The following is a 26,685-nucleotide window of genomic DNA, read 5'->3' as shown; positions in this document are numbered from 1 at the left end:
TCAAGTACCTACTTAGTTTCCTCGTATTAATAAGTTAAGAGTACCGTCGCGGTACCTAACTCTAAAAGCAATGTCGACTCTTGGAGTTATGAAGTCATAGTATCTTGATGATGTCCAGGCTAAAGAACCTCGACGACGGCGACAGGCAAGCCTCGGATATATTAAACCAGCTGCTCAGCGAGTGGCGGCGTCGACTCTCTGTGGTCCAGTCAGATGTTCGCACCATAGAACCGCTTTTGAGACTACGCAGGATATTGCTGCAACAGACACAGGTAACGGTATAATCCTTGCGAATTGACTACACACCTCACTAGCATCCAAACCTGTTCACACTGGGGTTCTTCTTAATCATCACGGATTATACATACAAACTAAGTTAAATCAACGAAGACTGATCCAAGACACATTAACCATCTAGGTTTCGAACCTCGTGCAGTGGTTGAAATAGACACGGAAACTCACCGCAACGAAATTTGCTAGAGTGACTTAATGCACTCGCACGCGGCAAAATGATGACGCTTTGTTTATCTCGCTCTAGCAGATGACGGTTCTGAGTGACAGAAAAGGAAAGAAGCATATGAAAGAGTGATGTGGTGTGGCCAAACGTAGTTCAACTCGTAGTCTGTTGTATATGTTTCTTTCGTATTTCGGACATCTTATTTTTATACGGTATTCCTTTTTAAGGTAAATTGCTTGATTTTTCTAAAAAAATAATAATTGTTTTCAGGATTCAAATAAATAAAAAGGATAGGAGGAATAATGATTGCTTAATTGTTTTTGTTTGTTGGTGGTAGGTTGTTTTACAGAGAGCTCGGTGAGGTGTACCTACCACCTGAGTAACCACAATGAATGTACCTCTGAATAACGCTGTTTTGTTTTCAGGAATTGTTGGAACCTACTCACACGGGCACAGCAAACAGTTTGAAAAATTGTATCGGAGATCTGTGGTTACAGAGCGCTAAACACGCGAGAAAAGCTGGGATATTTCAACAGGTACGATAGCTTGATTAGAATCATAGTAGGATAATAATATAAAACAGTTTAGACAGAGACATTATTATGACGGAAGGTATTGTTCAGATCGAGAGGTGAAATAAATAGACAGATTACCTGCAGTCTACCCAAACTCCAAAAAAGAGCGTCTGTGGTGAACTGTTACTAAATATAAAATGTATGGAAGGAACCAGACATGACTCTCACTCACTATTTTAAGAGCCACGCTCTTGTCGGTGTAGCATTCTGTATGCTACTTTTTAAGGAAAAATATGGCAGTGGTTTCTCTCATGCCTTCCGCCCCACGGTACTCTGTTTGAATCAAGTGTGATGGCGCCCAAACTAGTCTATTTCCTAGCCGTACTAGGACTCCTGTCCTCCGCCACTGAATAGTACTGACAGTTACTGCTGCCCTCTGTCAGGTTCCAGGTTACAGTCACTGTGACTTGCCCATAGTATGGATATACCCGACATGACTATAGGATGTATTTTGATGTTCTCTATGTGTTTACCCAGGCCTACATGTATATCCTGAATGCCGAAGAGTACCAACCAGAGGAGTTGTTCATAGAGAAAGCTAAGATGTACTGGGCGCGCGGCCAACACGAACACGCCTTCACCACGCTCAAACGCGGCTTAGAAGAGAACTATCCGCAGATAGACCAGCTCACGCAGGAACAAAGGTTCTTATGACGTTTAATTTCCATAAAAATATAAGAATTTTCCACATATCACGCGACTGACTTTCAGGTTCACGTTCAGTATCTTGGATGACCGATAGACTTACGTGATGAGGAGTAGAGAAAGCAAAAACACGGGTTCGAAGAATGCGAACAACAGACAGAGATAGACAGATTTAAATTAATACGAAAGATACTTGTCAAATACCAGAGGGCCAAAAAGGCCAAACCGAAGCAATTCAGCTAAAAAGCAATATTGCAATTTGACATTTGCGCATATAAAGATAAGTGCGCAATGACAACAAATGTCAAAGAAGCAATATTGCTTTTTAGATGGATTACTTTGATGTGGCATTTTAACCCCCCCTGATTGTTACCTCGTGCTTTCAGAAAAATATGTGCCAAAGCGAAGTTGTTGATAGCTAAGTACAACGATGAGACGACGAATGTAGATGTTGATGTCAATATTGGTTACTACAAGGAATCTGTGGAAGTGTTCAAACAGTGGGAGAAAAGTTTGGTATGTAAACAATGTTTATTTTTGTTATCACTATGACACAGTACAGATACCAAGCTGCTGTGTACAGCAGTACACAGTAGGTATGTATGTAGAGCGAATGTCCTTTCAGAATCCAAACTCAATTGTGTAATTATTTTATCTGGAAATCTCAGCCTTAGGAGGTTATAGTGGTACTATTACGTTACCAGGGGGTTAGAAAGGCAATTCATCTAAAAAACATAACAAACATTTGTTTGCTTAATACTGCTATCAGACACTGGTCCGGCAGATAGACAGTTAACAACAAATGATGAAGATCCTGAGGGCGGGTTTCTACTAAAGCTAAGAGGAGAAGAGACGACGAAATTTGCAGGAATCAACCAATCACCTCGCGGGAGAATGACAGAGCGTTTTCTTCTCGCTCTCGATTGGTGGATCCGCACTTCACCTTTCCGTATATAGCGTGCTTAGTCTTTCTTGGGATGGATGTAGGTCACGAGCATTAATACGTATACACTTTGGTACCATGTCACATTAACTTTTTTGACAAATTGAACTGTAAGTCTCACTAAATGTCAAATATGTTAGTGCGACAGTGTCCTAAGGTGGGTACATTATATTGCTCATGACTGTACTAGCCTAATTAGTGATATAGTGAGCTTATGTTTTATTTTTATGGTTTTCCTCTCCGCTTTGGTGGAAACCCACTCTCGAAGTCTGACTTGATTTCTTCTTCAATCGTTTGACTGTGATTGTTCTTTTTATGTAAAGGTCTGCCTAGGCGCGTACTACGAGAAAGTAAGCGTAGGAGATAACAGCAACACGGCGTGGTCGCGCCGCCTCTACGCTCTGAACAGTTATGGGAAAGCGCTGCACTGTGGACACAAGTATTTGTACCAGAGCATGCCGAGGATGCTTTCTATCTGGTTTGTAACTAGGGTTTTTTTTTCTTAAAATGAAAATGTGTTCGCGTTTCAACACAATCTCATCTGATGTAAGTGAAGATGCGGCTTAAGATGATATACGCGTACGGTCACGAGCATTAATATTTATACACTTTGGTACCATGTCACATTAACTTTTTTGACAAATTGAACTGTAAGTCTCACTAAATGTCAAATATGTTAGTGTGACAGTGTCCTAAAGTGGGTACATTATATTGCTCATGACTGTACAGGTTCTAAGGAATGAGGATACGAAGACTTTTCGACACGGGAACAATATGAGATACTTTTTACGAAACGTCAAAGCGAAGATTTTATATGAAAATCGTCTGTGACGTCATCAATACCGCAGTGCGACTGTTTGACCATATTTATTGATGACGTAAAAGGATTTGTAGTTAGCAAATATGTAGAAAAATTATGATATTATTTCTTGATAATTTTGGACAGGCTTCCATTTCTTGAATAGCATTTTATAACTTATCTTTGACCCAGTCTACTTCATAATAATTCATAACTTGTTATTTCCCTTACCAGGTTGGATGTAGAAGTGACATCAAAGGATACGAGTGTCCATTCGATATTGGCTCAAATGACCGAAGTGATAAAGACGTACTCGGAAAGACTTCCTCTCTATCTTTACTTGACGGCATTCTCGCAAATTGTGTCCAGAATCTGCCATCCTGTTAAAGAGGTAAGTTACTAGTTAGATAGCTCTTATAAGCTCATTTTTCCTTGCTGTTTCTGATGTGGCTCACCCAGGTCTGTTTTGCTGGTCTCCTTACATTAAAAGCTATTTCATCATTTTCTGGATAAATGGCTTAAAGCAGTTCCACTTGAAGTATAAAGTCTAGATAATAAGCAATCAGACAGTTATCAGCTTGTTTTAAGAGTTCAGATTACTTCTTTATTTTTAAAGAAGAGTAGCGGCAAGACTGACCTGGGGTAGTCACAACATAAATTTCAGCAAAACATGCAAAGAACAATGAGCTTATTATGCAGGTTGTAACATCAAGTGTAATTTTCCATCGCAAAAGTATAGAATTGAAAATAATTAAAAACAACACAAAAAATATATGAATTTTGTGACAGAAAATTGCATTTAATATTAACTCAGAATCATGGTCTAAATCATCCCCCTCAGTGTTCGTTACGAAGTCACTAACATCATGTATGTGTGACGCTAAAAATCTCTTTCATAAACTTTCTTTCATACCTTCCACAGGTATACCTTCAACTGAAGGCAATAATAGTGAAGCTAATCCTGGCCTACCCACAACACACGCTATGGATGATGATGTGCGTGATAAAATCGAGCTACCCCCAGCGTATCAAGCGGTGCGGCGACGTATTCGCCGACCCTCGTCTCAAGGAACCACGGATGTTACAGCTAGTCTGCGACTTCACGCAGCTCGCTGAGAAACTCATTGAACTCTGCAACAAGCCCATCGCTGGGACTGGCTCGGTAAGTAGTGATTCGCCGGGTGAACCAATATTTAATAGATTCAGAGGCTGTAAGGTCTGTGTAACATCGTCGACATCCTCTTTTATCAATCAATAAATTCCATTTTATTCCACATATTGTTGCTGACTTTGTTAACTGACGTATATCTAATATGCTACTTAACAACTTAGTCAAATGAGATACTTTTTACGTAACGTCAAAATAAAGTTTTCTTTGGAGTTTGTATGGATATACTGTCCTGTGACGTCATCAATAAAATCAGTCAAACGAAAAATTCGAAAATAAGTCGAAAAGTAAAATGAGATTATGTTTTGATCATCTTAGACTGACTTGTATTTCTAGATTAGCATCTTATAATTTTATCTCTTACCTAGTTAAATACCTTATTTTTTGCTTAAATAATTTGTGTCTTATTGACAATTGTAACAGGTGGTGAGGTGCTTCTATGCTGTTCTGGGAGCAAATAAAAAACATAGAAAACGTCCAGTTGCTTGTCTTCCCGGGCATGTCGTAAAAACCGACAGAGGGATTGTGTCATCTAACATGATGGACTAATGTTATGGGCGATAGGCTGATCCCTTATCACCATAAGGTTCATCATATCCAGCTTACGACATCGTATCAACAGTGGCTGCAAGTTGTCTTTGATTACTTGTGGCTCTGCCCACCCCATTAGGGATTACGGGCGTGAGTTTATGTATGTATGTATGTATCTATGTAACAGGTGAAAATCAGTTTCGCCAAGAATTGCGGATACGTTGTTAGCGACATCAGCGAGGATATAACATACAGGACAGTAACCATTATCACTATCAGTGGGTGACATAGACGACTCCCGAGTCAAGGAATCGCGGACGTTACATTACAACTAGCATGGGACTTAAATTGAGCTCTTAACAAGCCCTGTATAACTGGCTCGAGGAGTGATATATACTGTCACTGTTAAGTTGCCAAAGAGAAAAGGATCCTCTACGCGTTCAATTAGTACGCATTAACTAGATACTACGTTGGGAGGAATTAAATTCATCCAATATCTTGTTTGTGAGAATAGTCATAACATAAGCCGCTCACGATCTAAGTAAGTAGTCGTTTCATGACAGGGGTCTTTGGTGGCTCAATGATAACCCTGACACCAGGGTTGATGAGGTTGGTAATTCACCTCACAACCCACACGATAGAAGAAGAGCCGCACATTCTTCAGATGATATCGTACCCATGTACTCAATGGTTCAGTTCGGTTAAACATTTTTCATAAAATATTTGCTCACGTTCTAAAGGTCACAATCGAATTTTATATATGCGAGCACGATTCTAGCAACTTGTGTATTGACGTAATAAATATGCACCCAGGTGCTAATTACCCGTCTGCGCTATAAAGAAGGGTAATGTGTTTGTTTGACTTCGCTAATCGTTGGCCAGTGGCCTTCAAATCTTCTAGGTTAATCTTAACAAGGTAATAACAGTATTTTACTTGGCAATCAATTGATTACTAGGGTTTGCAATAAAACTTGTAGCATAACAAAATAAACATACATTTATACATCATCATAATCAATTTAAGAGCCACGCTCTTGTCGGTGCAGCATTTTCTGTGCAAATTTTTACGGAAAAATAGGGCAGTGGTTTCCCTCTTGCCTTCCGCCCCACGGTGCTCTGTCTGACGCAAGTGGGATGGCGCCCAGAGTAGTCTATTACAAAGCCATACTAGGACTCCTGCCCTCCGCCTCTGAATAGTACTGACAGTTACTGCTGCCTTCTGTCAGGTACTTTTTTGCGAGTCGATGAATGTATAAACTTACGCTGGTCATTCGTAATCACAAGACAACTTGCAGCCACTTATGGTACTTCGTCCTAAGATGGAAATGATAAACAGAATAGTCCACAAATAGGCTAGTTTCCAACTAGTCAAATCAATTACTTTATACTAAACGTCAAAACATGAAATTACTATGGAATTTGTATGAAAAAGCACACTGTGGCGTCATAGAAAACATGATAAAATGTCGCACTTATTATTACGTTTACTTGAATAAAATTCATAAATAAGTTAAATAGAAAAAGAAAACGTTTTTCGTTAGTAGTAGAGACTTTCTTTAGTAATCAACATTTCATAATTTATCTTTGAACCTATAATTATCCCTCGTGTTAAACAAGACACGATCTTGTGTAGAACCACCTATCACATTGGTCTAAAAGAAACTTGTGTGCAGCGTGGGCACTTACCCGGGTGAGAGCCTTCAGCGCTCCCCATTTGTCCGGCCAAGTAGTTAATGCCATCTGCGGCAAATCTACAATAAGTCACGTCAAAAAAAAAAAAAAAAGTGGGCACTTAGTTTATCATGCGATGGATGTACTTCTGAATCCCCAGTTGGGATATATTCGTGAACTTGAACGGTCATGAGCATTAATATGCATACACTTTGGTACCATGTCACATTAACTTTTTTGACAAATTGAACTGTAAGTCACACTAATTGTCAAATATGTTAGTGCGACAAAGTCCTAAAGTGGGTACATTATATTGCTCACGACTGAACATAACAATGTTGTATGTAGATTTTAGGATGCGCCTAGGAAGATAAATAAAAATTCCACATTGAAACAGCCGACTCATAGCAATTATGTCACAGCCTGTAACTACATATTTATAAATGTAAACAAATATTGACATATATTTAAGGCTTTAATGGTACGAAATAAAGATATTATTATTATTATTGAAAAAAAAAACAACTCATCTAAAAAAACAATATTGCAATTTGACATTTGCGCATATAAAAGAAAAAAAAAGTAAATATAAAAGTAAGTGTGCAATGACAACAAATGTCATAAAGCAATATTGCTTTGTTAGATGAATTGCTTCAATGTGGCCTTTTTAACCCCCTGTTTTTATTTGGATCGAGTATAGTATTAAGCTTTATTCTTTAATTTCAGACGACAACAGTATCAGCTCTCGTCCGCACACTACCCCGTCTCCTAGCTAGCGACAACTTCAGTCACATAATGATGCCATTCCAAGAGTTCGTCAAGGTGGTACTACCGTCGAAAGCAGCTGGGTTGGAGCGGATTGACTTCAATATGCCGGCCGACCCCACAGTCTATATAGCTGGGATCGAAGAGCAGATCCATATCTTGCCTTCACTGCAGAAGCCGAGGAAGGTTACTTTGAAAGGTAGGTCATTATTTTTAAGTTATTTGAATAAGTTATTTACTCTCTCTACCTATATCTCCTTGGCATTTATTATTCCCATCTAATGGTGGGGTCTGTCTTTATTTTTCTTTTCCACTTTGCTCTAACGGACATGTCGTTTTCCGAGACATTGCCTTTTTTGACGTGACTTATTGTAGATTTGCCGCAGATGGCATTAACTACTTGGCCGGAGAGACATTGCCACAATCCGGATACTCCATACAGAAATGTAATTCTTACCGTGTGCTGCCTTACCGCGTAAGTGCGAGGGAAAAAGGCCGCGCGCTCTCTCTTTTACTCCTTAGCGGCTTACGGTCAATTAGAATCTTGAGTCAGAGGGGGTGAGGTAAATCTAGCTCTGCATCCGATACATGTTAGCGCGGGGCGGAGGGTTACCGTTTCATAGTATTATCCTTTATTCTTTGACATTGCACAAGCACAGGTCTTTACCACATCCGTCCACCTTGTGTCAGCTGGGGCAAGTGGACTGGTATGGGTTGCTTGTAGGTTTGGAGCTGTCTTCACTACAAAGTAGTACAAAGTAAACACTTTGGTACTTGAAAGAGCACTTTTATTTGCGGTAAGCCGTGTAGCAATACAGAGCGTATAGTGCAGACATGAACGTTAACTAACAGGTAGTGACGTCAACTAAAAATCTAAGTTTATATTTTTTAAATACAAGCACTGTGTTGGCGTTGCCAACACCTTGTTTGCATAATTATTTTGCTGCAATTAAGTACCTATTTGTATCACACTTAAGTTAGTTTTTTGCAAAGTGACGATGCGCAATCTTGTCTAAAATGTATTGATATCTTGCGAAAATCATGTAAACATTAATAGCTAATCATTTTACGCCTTGTAAACAATAATTATTTATTTATTTATTTATTTATACAGACCAAAATATTATTATTACAGGCATAACTCCCAATACAATAACATTTAAATGTCAATAAACAAAAAATAAAATAAAACTAACTTATGTCAACTTAAGATTAAAAATAACATTCATAGCTATTAACTTAAAATTTAAAGGAAAAGTTAAAATAATATAAAATAATTAACACTTACCTAGCTAACATGTTCATCAAATAAAAATTTAAAATAAAAATAAAAAATAAAAATTAAGATAAAAATCATTAACATCAATAAATTACACATGTCCGCAGAAACAAAATTAACCATTAATAAAAATACAAATAATTAATAAATTAAGCCTGTCAATTACATACATCATTATCAGACGTTACAAATTCTAATGCTGTTTCTGAGAATTTGACCAAAGAACAATTAAAGACGTCAATTATTTTTGAGAGCTCGTTAAGCAAACGCAATGCAGTAGGTATCGGAGCATGTCGAAGGACGTTTGTTCGACATGTCGGGACCACGAAAGTTTGGTTTCGCGGTTCGCGTCGCAACCGCGTATTTGGAACCAGAAGACCAATTGACTCCAAGATCGATGGGTTGCTTATCCAGCCACGGAACACTTTGAAAACGTACGTTACTAGTGCTACCCTTCTTCTAGCTTCAAGGCTGTTGTAGCCGACCATTCCGATAACAAATAGAGTTGGATACATCAGCGGGAAGAAAGGGTACACTCCATACAATTTGTGATACATGTGCCTTAAATATTTATTCTGTATTTTTTCTAGCATGAGTCCATATTTGGTCTCATGGGGGTTCCATACCATAGAGCACGTCTCCAAGTGGCTTCTGACTAATGCGTTATATAGTGATTTTAGAGCATTTACATTTTTTAAATCTTTTGTATTACGGAGTACAAATCCCAAACTGCGAAAGGCTTTTTTGCAGACACTAGTAATATGCTCACTGAAAGTTAGGTCATGTGAGAATCTAACCCCTAAGTCACGAATAGTGTCGACCCTCTCCATTACCACCCCACCGATTTTATAGTCATATCTAATGTCATGCGCTCGCGCACGAGTATATGACATCAAACTGCACTTCGAGGTGTTAAAAAGGAGTTTGTTTTCGTGACTCCATTGGACAACCCTATTTATATCACCCTGCAAACGCTCACAATCCGCAATATCCCTGATAGCAAGGCACAACTTCAGATCGTCCGCAAACAGCAAACATGTCGCATGCTCAACCACATCAGGCAAGTCGTTGATCATTAAAAGAAATTCTAACGGCCCCAAGTTGCTCCCCTGACTAACCCCAGAAAATGTTACAAAGGGTTCGGAAATATAACCTGCGTAATCAACATACTGCTTACGATTCGCTAGGTAGCTCACGAAAAACCCCAGAAGTCCCGCTGTAAAACCTGATGCCGCTAACTTTGTCAAAAGGACGTCGTTATTGACTGTGTCGAACGCCTTTCTAAAATCAAAGTATGCGACATCCATTTGACCTCCAACGCGAATGTCAAGAGCATTTGTCGCACCTTGCATGAAACACATTAGGTTTGAGTGCGTCCCATGACCCGGCCGGAAACCATGTTGAGAAACCGATATAATCTTACTTACTTGAGTGTATATGTGGTTGTACAGTATCGACTCAAATACCTTGGCGAAGGTTGACAAAACAGCCACAGGCCTATGATCCGATAACTCACCACTAGAACCAGTTTTCGGAACAGGGATAACTCGTGTAGTTTTCCACGGTTCCGGATATGTAGAAGTAGCCATACAAAGGTTATACAGGTATAAAAGAGGGGGCGCCAATACACATGAGCAATCCTTCACTATATAAGGCGGTATTCCATCTGGCCCGGTCGATTTCTTAGGCTTTAGGCGCGCCAGAGCAAGGCGTACGTCGCTTAGAGTAAGTCGTCCAACATGGACACGCTCAGCCGTAGCTGCCCCGCTCGCGGCCGCCGCTGCCGCCGCTGCATCTGCATCAAGGCGCGGCGCCTCGGAGTCGTACACCGAAGAGAAATATTCCGCGAAAGCACTCGCACACATATGTTCAGGAATCAATACGTCATTCTGCTTTATACGCGGTTCACTGCGCTTTGATCGCTCGCTCTTAATAAAAGCCCAAAAGGATCTAGGGTCTTCGACAAGCTCCCCCTCAACACGGGTTCTATAGTTTATATACGCTGTATGGATTTTACACTTTACCATGGCGCGATAGTGAGAAAATACTTCGTAATCGGAGGCGGATCGACTAGCTTTATAAGCTTTGTGCCACTTTGCCTTCTCCTGAATCATACGAATAAGTTCAGCCGTGTACCACTCGGGATAAACTCGAGTATCCGATCCTTTAGGTCTCTTTAAAGGCGCGCACTTGTCAAAGATATTATTTATGACATCATAGAACAAACCGATCGCATCCCGAACATTGCATGTGCTGTATAGAGAACTCCAGTCAACTTCACTCAGAGACGCGTACAAACTATGAAAATCACATTTGTAAAAATTCCACGCTTTTCTTTGAGTGATTGATGGCTTATTTTTCTCAATCATTTGTGGGGACGGCTTACAACTAGTCGACTCCCCCAAACACCGAGAAACAGATCTACAATAAATACCTAAAGGCGGGTGCAATGGGTCTTGAGGAACCAAATGCTCGAGCTCTCCATTGACTGAAATGTCATAAGTTGTTAAATTAGATAGCACAACATCCAAAGTACGGCCCATGTTGTTATTAATTTCATTGTATTGACGAAATCCACAGAATGTCACAAAATACTCAAAGTAGCATTGGCTTTCGATAGGTGCTGAGTACAAATTTAAGTCGCCAACTATTATTAAATCTACATATTTTGTATAAACTCGCTCTAATAAATGAAATAAGTACATGTAGTCGCTATCTTTACTACTAGGGGGAATATAAAAAACACAGCAAGTAAATAGCTTTTTACTACGCCTGTATACGTCAGCACATAACAATTCAAAAACTACGTCATCTAAATTAGGGGAGTCTGGTAGAGGCAGTGGCTGCAACCGGAGTGACGGTGCCCCTATTAGTAGCGCACCACCCAGTTTGCGGCCGTCCGTCCGGTCACATCTCACTACGCTATATCCACGCGGCACTAACTCTCCGTCATAAATAGAGTCATTAAGTGAAGACTCCGTAAGCGCCCATAAGTCCGCTGAAGATGCACATAGATTTACATAAAATGTATTAAGTTTAGTTCTAAGTCCCCTAACGTTCTGATAGTACATGGTTAAATCGGTTTTGTGGACATTATCACTGTTAGACACGAAAAAACTTAAGCTCTGTCTGTGTAGTAACATTAAACTTTTTTGCATCATTCGACCTTTGAACACTTAACTTATTTTTGTGACTTAATAAGAAAACGTCTAATACTAGCGAACGACAAGAATTAACCCGATCAAGATTACAATTCTTGAGATATCTTAGTTTAGAAAAATGTAAATTCTCGATATTTGCACTTATTGTCTCTATTAGTTCACTCATCTTTAGATTGTACCATACATTATTTTCACAAGGACCGAACAACACATTCGTATTACACAACACGTTTAAAACATGGTAAAGAGCTGACTGGAACTTATATATATTACTGTCGTGTGAGCCAGCCAATAAAATAACATAGTCATTTTTTGTAAACTTATCACACCATGCAACGCCCTCCGAGACAATTTGACTTAAATTCGCAAAGGGTTTAATAACCGACTTTACTCGATACTCTTCACCAAGAAATCTTTGCAACAGCCGACGCATGTTACGGCCGGACTCGTCGGCCAGCAGCAGCACGTTGTGCTTGGCAGGAGTGTCCTGGAATGACGTTGTTGAGCGTGGGTGATATTGGGATTGTTTACTCCTGGGAATAGGGTCGCTGCACTCACTGCATTTGTTTGATGACTTTGCCCTTATAGTATTGTCATCACTGGCTGGTCGATGCTCAGAGAGGTCAGGGATCTCAGGCGGCTCAACCTCAGAGTCCATAGAGACACCCACGCTGCCCAAACTGCATCGGTCGTCCTCCGGAGGCTTTTCATCGTAAACAGCAGCTGACTGAATTATAGGTGGCTGATATTCTGTGATTTTAATCGGCATTGTCTTATTTAGTTTCTGGGAACGTTTCTTTCCTATGTGACTGACTGGTTGACGGCATAATTTTGATAAATGTTTGCATTTATTTTGATAATGTGACATCTGTAATTTTAGGGCACAATTTTCCGAAATTAAATCCTCAATTGCCTTCTCCGCTGATTCAAGTTTCATGTGTAAGTCATATACTTTTTCTTTATATTCTTCTGATGCACTATTGCAAGCTATTTTATTTAACTCTGGGCAGCTTCCTCTCAGCGATTCATGTAATGTGTTAGTAGGGGGACTGTCATCGTCTACACTCTTTGAATTAATACTGTCAATTTCATCGGATAATGAGCCGAATGAATTGTGAACTGGAATATTTACTTGTATATTACCTCGTTTCCGTTTAGTAACATAGTCATCATCACATATCGATGTTGAGTCACTTAACTGCAGTGGATGTTCAAGCTTTGTCTCGGTAGTGGCAGCGGATGATTTAGATGTACTTGAGGGAGTGCTTGAATTGGTTTGTAGCATCGGTATTCCCTTCATCGACGCCTTCGAGGTCTTAAAAGCCGTAGGAGTGCTTGCTCTTTTTATACATGGTGTGCATTTCCACTTCGCACGCTTCTCAAGTTCCATCAGAACGAATAGTCGATAAGACATGTTGGAGCAACCATCGATACACAATGACTGATTACAAATACAGCATTGTATAACTTCATTTTTACCTAATTTCTTTTTACATTTTGTACATGTATTGCATAATTTCTTTGGAGGCATCTTCGAAACGACAGGTTATTGTATAAAAAAGCCTTAAAGTAAAAAAAAAAATAACATAAAAAAAAAAAAATTTCAGACAAAAAGTACCACTCTGAGTAGGATTCGAAACCAAGCCTACTGTGTGCACGTCGAAAACTATGCCGCTAGACCAAGCGTCCGATCAATGAGAGAGTGAAATTGCAGGTCATTTGTTTCGCACGCACATACCTAATTAACGGAAAGTTCCGACTATGCCCGAAGTCTTCCGAGTACGCACTGTTTATAATTTGTTGTACGTTAAAAATTTAGATTCAAAAATTAACACTGTTATTGTATTAATTAGTTTATGTTTATGCATATATGTCACATTAATTATGTTATTGCACATTTATCACCAACAAAATAATAATAAGTATATTGTTAATAAGTCATGACAGTACAAAATTAGTCACTCACTCAAAAAAAAATTTATCTTTAGAAAAAAGGAATTTATTTAAACACTAACATTTACACACAGTATTTAGGCACTTCTTAACACGTTACAATCATAATCCACGTAAAATACCCAAATAAACTATTTTTAAATTATTAGTTATACGGAGCTAATGTTTACTTAACGGCGCCCTCTGGCGGAGGATTATAAATTACCCAAATCTTCAATATTAATTCGTAGTTGTCGAGATAATTGTAAGTTTCATGACCTTCAAAACTTTCAATAATTATGTTTGCGAACAATAACTTGAGCGGCATAAAGTTCATTGTAGCTTGTTGAAAACTTTAATTGCGAATCGTTTAAACTTTAACAAGTATGTTAGATAATCTCAAGAACAACCAAATCGAGTTTTAAGGTATGTTTCGATACTTGTTGATAACTGCTAGATAGCCTATCCAGATCTCATTGAGCAGATAATAATAGCTATCAGACATTTGTTTTAGATCAAAATAATTTTACATTTCTTTCCCTGTTTTTTTTTTTTGTAAAGTTAAATATCGAAAAATATCGACCCTAATTTCGGCCCATGCTGAATTCCGTGCTCCTCCTATATCTCTAGTATTAAATGTATGTGTGTATGTGATTCCGTGTTTCGAATTATGAATGAATTGTGTAGTCGATATGTCAAATATACGCTCTTACCGCTTCCCAGCCCTCGAGTTCCGGCAACCACGACGCGCGCGACGCGAATTTTATCGAGGGTACATCCGTACCGCTATAATCGCTATATACTAAACCAATCTACGAAAATAGCATTCGCTGCCATGCAGAGCCTGCTACGGCCGTTAAGACTAGTTTCTAAAAAAAACTTTTATCTATTTTTAAGGTTCCGACGGTAAATCCTACATCATAATGCTGAAGCCACGCGACGATCTTCGCAAGGACTACCGCCTCATGGAATTCAATGCAGTAGTGAACAGATTCTTGCAGGACGCCCCAGAGACTCGCAGGCGACGACTGTACATACGGACCTATAGCGTCCTACCGCTGAATGAGGAGTGCGGCCTGATAGAATGGGTGCCCAATCTCGTGGGGCTAAGGCCGGTCTTGATGCATATTTATAAACAGAAAGGTGAGTGGTCAAATGAGGTGGTGGTATGATTTATGTTGCGGCGTAAGTGGTAGAGTTGGAAGAAGGCTTGACGTACATACCGCGATCACATCCAGGATGTTTTAAATAAAGGCCAGGTCAAGAGCCCATGAAGTCCGATGTGTGATGGCTGTAAGCAAAATGTTGGTCGTAACAATTATGTGGCGGTGTACCTATTGCATTGTAATGATTGATGGTTCGTTTAACAGGTATACACACGAGCAACCGTGAGCTCAAAGAGATGATGTGTTCGAACAAGGATCCAGTGGAGAAGAAAAGAAGGGTGTATGAAGAACAGCTGTTGCCGCGACACCCGCCCGTCTTCCAGGAGTGGTTTCGCAGGGTGTTCTCGGACCCTTATGGATGGTGGGTAAAGTTGAAGCTTGGAGATTTCGTTCTTAAATGAAGACTTTAAAATATTCGGATACACTTATTTTGTTACTGACTTATTGCCGTTATGATTACTTCTACTATTATACTAGCATACACTAAACTCGCATACTCACACATTCATATTCCTACCTAATCACACACACCCTTCACTCTAACTTAGATGTAAGTTTAATTTTAAGTTTCCTTTGGCAAACTATGCGCCAACATCAAATATATCCTTTTTTAACGGTTTCCCAGGATACAGGCTCCGCCTAGTTTGGGTACCTCTGCTCATTTGGATATATTTTTTAATATAAGTACCCATCCTACTTTACGTGCCTCATTGTATTGTTTTCTGGTAATGAAACATTTTTATTTTTTTTTCAAAGGTAATCTTGACTTTAAACCGATTAAAGATTTAAATTTGTGTGTTTACCAGAATTGTCACCGGTATTTGCCAAATTAACTACGACGTCTAAATGATTTAGGTAATAAAACCTAACATAATATAAACTAGCTTTTATACTATACAAATTATTTATCAAGTGGAATTTCCTGTCGGAAAATTCATGAAAATTTTAGTGCTTTTTTAAATTATTTTCAGTTCCATGCTTTTGCGACGGAAAATTCCACTTGATATCAACTCAGAATCATGGTCCGAATCAGCTGAAAGTTTTCGTTACGATGTTACTAACACTCTGTATTGCTTCTCTTTATTTTGATCAGAATAATAATAGGTGGACCGTGTAATTGTGCCTGGGTGTAATAAAAAGGGTCATCTATATTGTTTTTAAGGTACATACCTTGGAAAGTCATTCCAAACTCATAGCGTACGCTTTTCATTTTCTTTTAAAATGCAGAAGAAGAATACGAGGCAATCAAACAATCATAACATTTCACTTGGTAAATAAAATGATAATAATTTTACGATGTATCATTTAAAAACAATAAAAGTGTACGACTGAGGTTATTAAACCAACTTTTCTTCACTTGCAGAAGTTTTTATGACATACTATTAGCGTAAACTGTTTTGCTTGCTTTATTTATATTGGAAATTTTAATAGAATGTTGGTACTTATACTAATAATATAGTACCCTGTTAAAACCTTATTTTACACCATAGGCATCATCATCTCTCTAGCGTTATACCTTTTTCACGTTTTCGGATTGAACCTGCGACCTTATAGTGACTTTTTAAAATATTTTTAATTTTTAAAATATTTATTTTTAAATTCTATTGGTACCCACACGATAAGAAGAAGAAGAATAGCTGAAGTATAATTAAAGCACATAATAACGGGTTCTTACCGCGTTTAAATGGGGATATGAGACTCCCGATATTTAGACACTGTTGCAAGTGCCACGATCACGGGATGACTGATGAGATTGGAGTGGAGTAGGTAGATCCATAATTTTCTACGGGCAGACATATCTGTCTACCCTCTTTCTTTGCCGCTTGTTTATGATTTTATTATCGGAATGTTCGGAACCATTTGAACTCGCACCAAACTCACTACGACAAACCGCACTCACTGTGTCCTCCCGTTTTTTCACCACATTAGGCCGTTTCAAGCTTTTTACAACACCTACTAGCTGAAGTATTCTTTAGACGGCTTCTTTTATCGGATCTGAATACGATTTGGGTCACTTTAGTATAATAAATGAATCACTTATGTTGGTTCATCATCAGCCAATTAACGTCCCCACTGCTGGGGCACGGGCCTTCCCTATGGATGGATAGGGAGATCGGGCCTTAAATCACTACGCGGGCCCAGTGCGGATTGATGGTTATTAACGACTGCTAATGCAGCTGGGACCAACGACGTTATGTTGGTTATCTTTTATATATTATAAAATCTTAAGTATTTGTTACAGGTACCAAGCTCGATCAGCTTACATAAGAACTACCGCAGTGATGTCAATGGTCGGATATATCTTAGGTGAGTTTTGAGTTATCACCAATTTGTCTTTAAGAAAAATAAACAAAAACAGGGGGTTAAAATGACCACATCAAAAGCAATTCATCTAAGAAAGCAATGTTGCAATTTGACATTTGCGCATATAAAAGTAAGGGCGCAATGCAAACAAATGTCAAATAGCAATATTGTTTTCTTAGATGAATGGCTTTGATGTGGCCATTTTATATCCCAGTTTAATGTTATGTCTCTTGAAGTGTCACATATTTTCCGTTGCAAAATTCATATTTTATTTGAGGTTTTTTAAATTTTCATTTCTATACTTTTGCGATGGAAAATTGGACATTGGAGAAGACATTAACCCTCCACCAACCCGCAGTGGAGCAGCGTGGTGGAGTATGCTCCATACCCCCTCCGGTTGATTGAGGGGAGGCCTGTGCCCAGCAGTGGGACGTATATAGGCAGTTTATGTTATGTTATGAGAAGACATTAACTCAGAATCATAAGCCAAATTATCCTCTTCAGTATTCGTTACGATGTAACTTACACCATGAATTAGTACGTTCAGGTTAGTATTGCCGCTCGATAGCGCCCTATCGATAGTTTTCGATCGAACTATCGATAGTTTACCAAAAAACGATAATATCGATAATTAATCGATAGTATCGACTCTATCGATAGTATCGATTGCTATTTTTTAGCGATACTATTGATAAGTAATATTACTATCATACTATTGATAAGTAATAGTATCGATACTATCGAAGTATCGCTCTTCGATATTGCGCAAGCTATCGATACTATCGACAGTATCGATACTATCGATAGGCCTATCGGTTGGGTAGATGATTTTGGCTGTTTACTATCGATAGTAAAACTATTGATTTTTCGGTAACACTAGTTCAGGTAGCCATACGTAGGGGTAACCGTGATGAAAACTGGGGGATAATTCAGATCATGATACTGAGTTGATATCAAATGGAATTGCTTGCCGGAAAATTCATCACTTTGTGGTTTTTTTACTTATGTTCAGTTCCATACTTTGGCGACGTAAAATTCCACTTGATATCAACTCAGATTCATGGTCTGAATCATCCCTCAAAGTTTTCGTTACGAGTCACACCACGGAGACTCCATACAAATCTCATTCTTGTCGCCGGTTAACGCGTAAGTGCGAGGGAGACAGACAGTGTGCGATTATTCCTGTGATCTGCGGACCTAGCACCGTAAGCACGCGACTCTTCCTCGCCGCGACAGAGATCGTCTGTCTCTTTCTGTGCAGTACTGTGAGAGAGTGACGGGTGACGTATGTCGAGGCGAGAAAGAGTCGCGCGCTTACGGTGCTAAGCCCGCTGTACTCATAGAGCAACACGGACCTCTCTGTACTATTCAAATAGGTTTTTTCCATACGTTGTTATGTCATTAGAACTCAAAAGACAAGTCATATTTTTATATACGTCATTACTCGTTCGTGATCGATTTGAGTACTATTTGAGCGCAATTTCTGCGACAATAACAGTTTTCCGGCAATTTTGTCTCAACTAGTCGTATGATGGGTATTGAATGTCATGCGAGATTATTCTACAGTGAAGCTCAACGCACATAGCGTGAGCGGGCGTTTATTGAAAACCGCGCTGCATCAAGGGGCAGTGCATTTTATGCGTGGACGTGTTTTTAATTATTTTCAGTTTCATACTTTTGCGACCTAAGATTCCACTTGATATCAACTCACAATCATGACCTGAATCATCCATCACTCATCACTCGAAAGTTTTAGTCACTAACATCCTGTATTTCTACGATGCTGTTCCACTGCGGGTTGGTGGAGCACATTTCGCTTCTGCGTTTACCTTCCAACCTCTGCTGTTTATTTTGAGGTTTAGTCAGATAAAAATATGTCTCATAATGGGGGCTTGAAGTAGCGTGTTCACATAACGTGGAAATACCTACTTATATATTATGATGTTGAATAATATAAGTGTTTTGACAAACAACTTACTTGCGTGTATATGTGAATCAAATCTTAGTATGTTTACGAGTATATTGGTTACCAAATAGCGATATGCGAATTCCCAGAAATGACACTAAGTGTGTGGCCTTCCTTCGGTTTGTAAATAAGAAAATTGTTTAATAAAAAAACGTAAAAAATTAAACAGGCCCCAAAATCTGCTATTATTTATTTATTAAGGTACTTACAGCTTTACAGTGTAACTCAATGCGCAGTATGACGAGAAAACAATATACTTAATATAATATAAAGTAATAAACAAAATAAACAGTGAATGAAACAAATAAAAATAAAACTATAAATAACATGAAATATACGAAAAAATTACAAATTACAAACAATTAAAAGGTAAACTAACACACAAACAAAAAATATAGTAATAGAAAAAAAAAAACAGGTCAACTTAAGTTGGCTATTTCACGAAATGATCGAGCACATCATGAAATGATCAATTCTAAGATCTGGCCACGATATATACAGGGTGTTAGTGACATCGTAACGAAAACTTTGAGGGATGATTCAGACTATGATTCTGAGTTGATATCAAGTGGAATTTTCCGTCGCAAAAGTATGGATAGGAAAATAATTAAAAAATCCACTTGATATCAGGTGAGTTAATGTCAAGTGGAATTTTCCATCGCAAAAGTATAGAATTGAAAATAATTTAAAAAAACTAAAAAAATACATGATTTTTGCGACGGAAAAATCCACTTGTTATCGACTCAGAATCATTCATCCCTCAAAGTTTTCGTTACGATGTCACTAACACCCTGTATAGACACACGAAATATGAGTAAAAATACAAACAATATGTTGTATAAATTATTTACAAGGCTAGTCATGTTTTGTTTTACGATTGACCATGATGATAATGTGGAGACATTGTACTTTGTACTTAAGTACAAGTGTTGCGATATTTACAATTTTACATTTCTTGTAATGTTTTCTCTTGTGCACTTGACTAATTAATATTACACCATCTCACTGCAGGCCAAAGGTAACTCTTCCCCACGGAATAGAAGAAAGAGGTTGAAAGGGCCAAGTGAGCGCCATACAAGTATGAGTAAATAGTTCATAAGTACTTCAACTTTGCACTTCACTCGTCCGCAAACTTTACGACACACGGAGCTCCGCGATAGTATATTAAAATGTATTGACGTCTTGATCTGTGATCTGCGGACCTAGCACCGTAAGCACGCGACTCTTCCTCGCCGCGACAGAGATCGTCTGTCTCTTTCTGTGCAGTACTGTGAGAGAGTGATGGGTGACGTATGTCGAGGCGAGAAAGAGTCGCGCGCTTACGCTGCTAAGCCCGCTGTACTCATAGAGCAACACGGACTTCTCTGTACTATTCAGATAGGTTTTTTCCATACGTTGTTAGTTCCACCCGGTATTGACGTATTAAAACGTCTTGTGTATTATAACATACAGGGCAACAAGTCAAATATCGACTACCACGCAAGGAGATCTTTCCTTATCACAGGAAAACTAAAAATGCTTAGTATGATCGGCTATTTATAAAAAAAACTTCTGTATCTAGTATCTTACGAAAAGTAATAATAAAAATGCAGCTAGTCTTATAATACTTATGATATATGACATAATATACATTGCCAGTAAAGTGGCTATGGATTTTGAGAAGCAGTAGAGCTATCGTAGATATCTGTTTGCAGGAGTAGTAGTAAAAGAGGAAAAAAGAGTGGTCGAACCGGTTCCTATACAAAATGTGCATTAGGGCCTTTCTAACCTCTTTCTTTTATTCCGTGCTCTTCCCTATCTTGGCACTTGGCTTAGGTACTTAAGAACTTTAGAATTAGGTATGATAAGTCAATACACCCTGTATAATAAAAATTCTTAAAAGTACCTAAGTCAAGTGACTTAGGTACTTTTAAAAATTTTTTTTTTTAGTCATAAGTGACTTAGGTATTTAAGAATTTTTTATAAATTATTAATATTGAACTTTAGAATTAGGTATGATAAGTCAATAAACCCTGTTTATTAAGGTACTTTAGGGCAGTTTTCTCTAACACAATTGAAACGACCAGACTAATCTGAAATCCGTTTTTCAATCTTGTATAACTCTGGAGATATTCATAGTCAAAGTCAGTAGAAGTGTGGTGTCACGACTTCCTATTACCATTTCTTTTTAACTCCTTTATTTCGGATGGTTGTAACTATTACATTTTTCAACGAATTTCGATGATTTTTGTATGGATTGAGCTAATACTTTAAATCCTTTGTCTCTTGACCCCATGAGAAAAAAAGTAAGTAACATTTCTAAAGATTACATTACCCATGCAGGCTTAGGCGACAGACACGGCGAGAACATATCGTTCGACTCGACAAACGGGGACACAGTCCACGTGGATTTCAACTGTTTGTTCAACAAGGGTGAGGCGTTCGAGTGGCCAGAGCGGGTGCCGTTCCGACTGACGCACAACATGGAGGCCGCCATGGGGCCGCTGAAACACGAGGGAATGTATAGGTAAGAACACTATAACCTGCGCAAAAACTAGTCCTCCCCATGCTAGATGGTTGCATACCAGCGGGATGACTTGCTAATTTGGGCGGGTTATCATTATCGTCACATAGCGAGGAGAACCGATGGCCGATGGGGCGGAAAGGTTCTAGAATGGCGACCACGTGTCGTGGCGCTCAGTGGGCAGGCCCGCTACAAGGTGGACCGACGATCTGGTGAAGGTCGCGGGAAGCCGCTGGATGCGGGCAGCGCAGGACCGATCGTCGTGGAGATCCTTGGGGGAGGCCTATGCCCAGCAGTGGGCGTCGTGCGGCCGATGATGATGATGATCATTATCGTTGATGTACAGTCATGAGTAATATCATGTACCCACTTTAGAACCTTGTCGCACTATCATATTTGATATTTAATGAGACTTACGGTTTCATTTGCAAAAAAGTTAATGTGACATGGTTTCAAAGTGTATACAAAGGTATTAGCACTCATGACCGTACTGCATCCAAGAATATTATACGACCGATAGATCCGACCGAATAATAAACGTCATAACATGAAATTACTTTGAAAGTATGAAAAAGCACAATGTGAGTTACGAGATGGATTATCAACCTCATCAACCCTGGTGACAGGGTTATTATTGAGTATAGGCATACGTGTTTTTCCTTGATCCTTAGGAAGAGCTGTGAGGCAGTAATGCGGGCACTGCGCGCGCAGACCGCGGCCCTGATGTCGGTGATAGGCCCGTTCGTTTATGACCCTCTGGTGTCCTGGGGAAGGGCTCGCCCTATCGACATTGGTGAGAGGACCAACGAGCAAGCCTTGCAGCATCTACAGCATATACGGCAGCGGCTTAATGGCATGGTGAGTATTGACCACTTGTAAAGCTATTATAAAAATAAGCAGTCCCCGACCAAACAGCGACAGGATTAGCAGAACGTAGTGGGTAGCTCACTGGGACGGGCTAACCTATAAAATGCTACTTACTATGACGATCTTGTGACGTAGCGAGTAGGCGCCGCTACTTCAAAAGCGCACCGATACTGGTTTGAGGCCAAGAAAATGGATTCTGGTAGGGCTCTAGCTAGAACATCACCGATTGAGAAATTGGTCGGTGTACTGCGGAACGGAAGGCGATTGGGGCATCCACCGTTCTACATGCCCTATCTATGGAGTATGGCGATTACTCCACCGACAAGTGTGCAGCTCTTAAAGAGAGAGAGAAAGCTATTATAAGCTCTACCTACCACTGGAGCAGTGTGGTGGAGTATGCTCCATACCCTCCGGTTGATTGAGACCTGTGACTTGCGGTGGGACGTATATACAGGGTGTTGATACACCTTGTCTATTTACGTAAATCTATTAAGGATCCCTGATTACTGCCTCCGTGGTCCAATGGCTTAGGGTTGGGCTCATCATCGTCCTGGGTGCGAATCCCGGTAACACAAAAATCGCTTCGTGATCCCTAGTTTGGTTAGGACATTGCAGGCTGATCACCCGATTGTTCGAAAGTAATGTAATAAAAAAAAAAATAACCTGTGCTTTTCACATACAAGTTGGTGATCAACTCGTCGCAAAATCACGGCCGTTCCCTGTTGTTTTCCCTTCGCGGGTTGGAAGGTTAGACAAGCAGTCGCTTTTGTAAAAATCGGACCTGTCAATTTTTCGGGTCAGGTAAGCGGACCCTGTGAAAAACGGGATAATGCTAGGGAGATGTCGATGATTGACACTAGCGTCTATTGTGAAGTATTTTTAACAAAAAAATACTTCCGAATATGACGAAAATGGTGTTCACAAGGCGACGGTATTGTGAATGTTTCAGGTGAAAACGAAGAATAAGCAGCTGTCACTTTCACTGTCACCAGAAGGCCAGGTGGAGCACCTGATAGTTGAAGCTACCAGCGTCCACAACCTCTGTCAGATGTACATCGGATGGGGACCGTTCCTATAAACCTGTTTGTGTGAAAGAGTTGGTGGCCAACTCGTCCCAAAACATTGTGTCGACTCGTCTAAAAAATACACAGAAGACAATAGTATCGATAGTCCTAGCAATAGTTGCGGTTACTACTTACTGATGTAAGTAAGTAGTCGTTACATGTGCTATGTCAGGGGCCTTTGGCGGCTCAATAACAACCCTGACACCAGGGTTGATGAGGTTGGTAATTCACCTCACAACCCACACGATAGAAGAAGATATCATAGCAATACTATCGTTACTATAAATAGTCCTAGTCGTAGTCAGAAGAGTGTGTTACGATAATATTGATCTAAATGAGCTATCATATTCAAATTTCATATTTTAAATATTTATTTCGGAAACTAATTCATATTATGTTAGTAACAGAAAGCTTAACTTAGTATCAGTAACAGATTCGAAAGACGACAACATAATAATAATCTACATAATGTGATTACTGCTTCAGTCCAGGGTCCTCGGGACAGGCCAGAGTCGCCGATACAATAAATATTAATGCATATAAATATTATAGATGATTTTCAATATGGTTTTGCCAACTTTAGACCACGATACATATCCCACTGGGACAAGTTTGTTTTGGCACGAGTTGAATACCGACTTGTGTTATTTTCTTTTGTTTATCACATTACTTTCTCGGGTCATTGTGCCAATGATTCTGAACCTTTTTGCCCGAGAAACGAGATGTCTAATTATAATTTATTTAAATTTATTTTTTATACTATTTTCAACAGAGTATTTTGTGGAGGTGGTTGACCTTTAATAAAAAAAATAGAATTAAAAAAAAAATAGTATTTCGAGATTTGGTTTCGTTGTGCAGAATATACAGTGTATCATAATGAAATGTACACACATAAGTACAAAACACGTTTAAAAAAATGTATGAATGTACCTTATTATAGTGCCAAATGTAATTACACTATACTGTCGCAACACAAATCGAAGTGCCTTCAGTTAAAACGGTAAGGCTGTGCTTAGACGTCGCTTTATAGGGAAACCACTTAAGCGCCTTTTTGAAAAATCACGTTCTTATGTGATTTTCTTGAAAAAGAACATCTATTTCTTTGAATTAATTTCAATCAGGGTAAAATTTAGACCACACAGGACCATGACCGTAACTGTATGAGACCCGTCCCCCCTTCCAACAGCTAATTTTTTGTATTTCGAATTAGTTCTAACTTAAAATTCCATAGGGTTATAATAAAATTAAAAAAATGACGTAAATCGAAATAGGCTGAAACAATGTTTTACCAGACGGTACCCAAAATCGTAGTCAAAAACCCGAATTCCGGCTAAACCCCGCGTATTTCGAGAAAGTCTCCATAGAACAAAAATATCAACTCACTAAGACGCTTCAAATCAGGTATGTCCGGAATCTGTTGATAGAGGGGGGCGTTTTAACTCATTGTCCTTTTACTTGGATTGAAACTTGTCTATGTCTATAGCGTGGATTTGTTAACAAAAATGACATTCGAATGTGATTTACTGAGGATGTTCTAAAGTCGCTTACGTCCTTTTCACTATAAGGCGACGATGACGTAATTTGTGATAATATAGGTTAAGTGAAAAATAATAAAGTGACATTCCTTAAGTAGGTCGTTTTATTACATTTTATCATTGTAACAAAGAGGTACTTACATCTTAAATAGCTAACACGAGCTATGCTTAAACGCATACTGCCACCTTAAGAGCTTACATCAAGGTTTATATTCGCATAAACGTGAGAATAACATTATGCGTGTGCTTAAAATGTTTGCTAAAAGTGGAACATGAAAGTGTCAAAGGAATGAAGATTCTTACATTTCGTAATACTTGGTGAAAGTAACGAGAATCGCGACGGGTTTAAATTATAGCAACATGTAAATTACGTGTTGGGTACGTGTGTTTATAGAGCTGGTTACAAAATGTGACTTTTATTTTTTATAGCACAGGAAGAAATAAATGCACAGCTTAGGTCAATTAAACTTTTATGGACCTTTTGCACAATTAGATTGAATAAAACCTGCCGCACCGCATCGCACTTTCGTATGCTTCTATCCTTTTTTGAGATTTAAACATTAACAGGACAATTCATATAGGCTCGTCCCCTATTACATGAGATTTAAACATACAGACGAGGCACTCCTCGTCCACTGACCACTGTCAGAGGTGTATAATTTTTTTTTTGACGTGACATTGTAGGTTTGCCGCAAATAGCATTAACTACTTGGTCGGACAAATGGGGAGCACTATGGGCTCGCACCCGATACAAAATTTAAGACAACAGGCCTGAGGGTGCCCAGTTGGGAGCGAACCTATGCTCAGGGCGTCGTCTGAAAGGAAAATATTTAAACGAATTAATCGACCATAAGAGGTTAGTACATACAATACATACATACATTATAATATACATCTCTGCCTACCCTTTTGGGGATACAGGCGTGGTGCTGTGTTATGTTATATAGTTATAATGCATGTCGTTAATTTTCAACCACCATCAATATAGGTATCTGTACTACAGGAGGAGTTATGCAAATCGGAAACGACATAAAATGGTGGCAAATCAACTAAATGTATGGGGGGTTCCGATTAGGGGATCAGATCGAAATAACTCGGGACGTTTTGTTTACGCTTATCCACAAAGAGTTATAAAAATGTATCAGTCAATATCCTTTCGAAAATGTCAAGGATCCCAAGACCAAGGATTTCGTACCTTACTACGCTAGGTAGGTACCTCTCGGAATGGGTGCATTTTATTTCGCGCTCTATTTTATTTATTTAATCTTTTAGGTAAGTATATCTAATTAAAGCACATAATAACGGGTTATGTGCTTTAAAACAATGTATAAGCACATGTCTACTTTAAAACCAT

General features: G+C 39.0%; 1 protein-coding gene and 1 long non-coding RNA gene across 2 annotated transcripts in view; one reads left to right on the top strand and one right to left on the bottom strand.

Annotated features, from left to right (window-relative positions):
- Positions 1–25,425, top strand: part of LOC126368832 (serine/threonine-protein kinase ATR) — a 38,294-nt gene extending 12,869 nt beyond the window's left edge. The window contains exons 16-29 of the mRNA XM_050012993.1: positions 119–272; positions 883–993; positions 1,510–1,676; positions 2,064–2,193; positions 2,944–3,098; positions 3,654–3,810; positions 4,342–4,581; positions 7,516–7,753; positions 14,824–15,069; positions 15,297–15,453; positions 17,335–17,399; positions 21,685–21,868; positions 22,537–22,723; positions 23,682–25,425. Coding sequence (XP_049868950.1) covers positions 119–272; positions 883–993; positions 1,510–1,676; positions 2,064–2,193; positions 2,944–3,098; positions 3,654–3,810; positions 4,342–4,581; positions 7,516–7,753; positions 14,824–15,069; positions 15,297–15,453; positions 17,335–17,399; positions 21,685–21,868; positions 22,537–22,723; positions 23,682–23,810 — 2,320 coding nt within the window. The 3' untranslated portion in view covers positions 23,811–25,425. The remainder of the gene's footprint in view (positions 1–118; positions 273–882; positions 994–1,509; positions 1,677–2,063; positions 2,194–2,943; positions 3,099–3,653; positions 3,811–4,341; positions 4,582–7,515; positions 7,754–14,823; positions 15,070–15,296; positions 15,454–17,334; positions 17,400–21,684; positions 21,869–22,536; positions 22,724–23,681) is intronic.
- LOC126369021 (uncharacterized) lies at positions 124–20,680 on the bottom strand. Its single transcript, XR_007566647.1, has 3 exons — positions 19,572–20,680; positions 3,651–3,799; positions 124–257 (listed from the first exon to the last, which is right to left on the bottom strand). It is a non-coding gene; the product is annotated as an uncharacterized LOC126369021 (long non-coding RNA).
- Positions 25,426–26,685: the final 1,260 nt, after the last annotated feature.

Source organism: Pectinophora gossypiella, chromosome 8 (assembly GCF_024362695.1).
Source record: "Pectinophora gossypiella chromosome 8, ilPecGoss1.1, whole genome shotgun sequence".
Lineage (NCBI taxonomy): Eukaryota > Metazoa > Arthropoda > Insecta > Lepidoptera > Gelechiidae > Pectinophora > Pectinophora gossypiella.
This window is presented reverse-complemented; position numbering and strand designations above follow the sequence as displayed.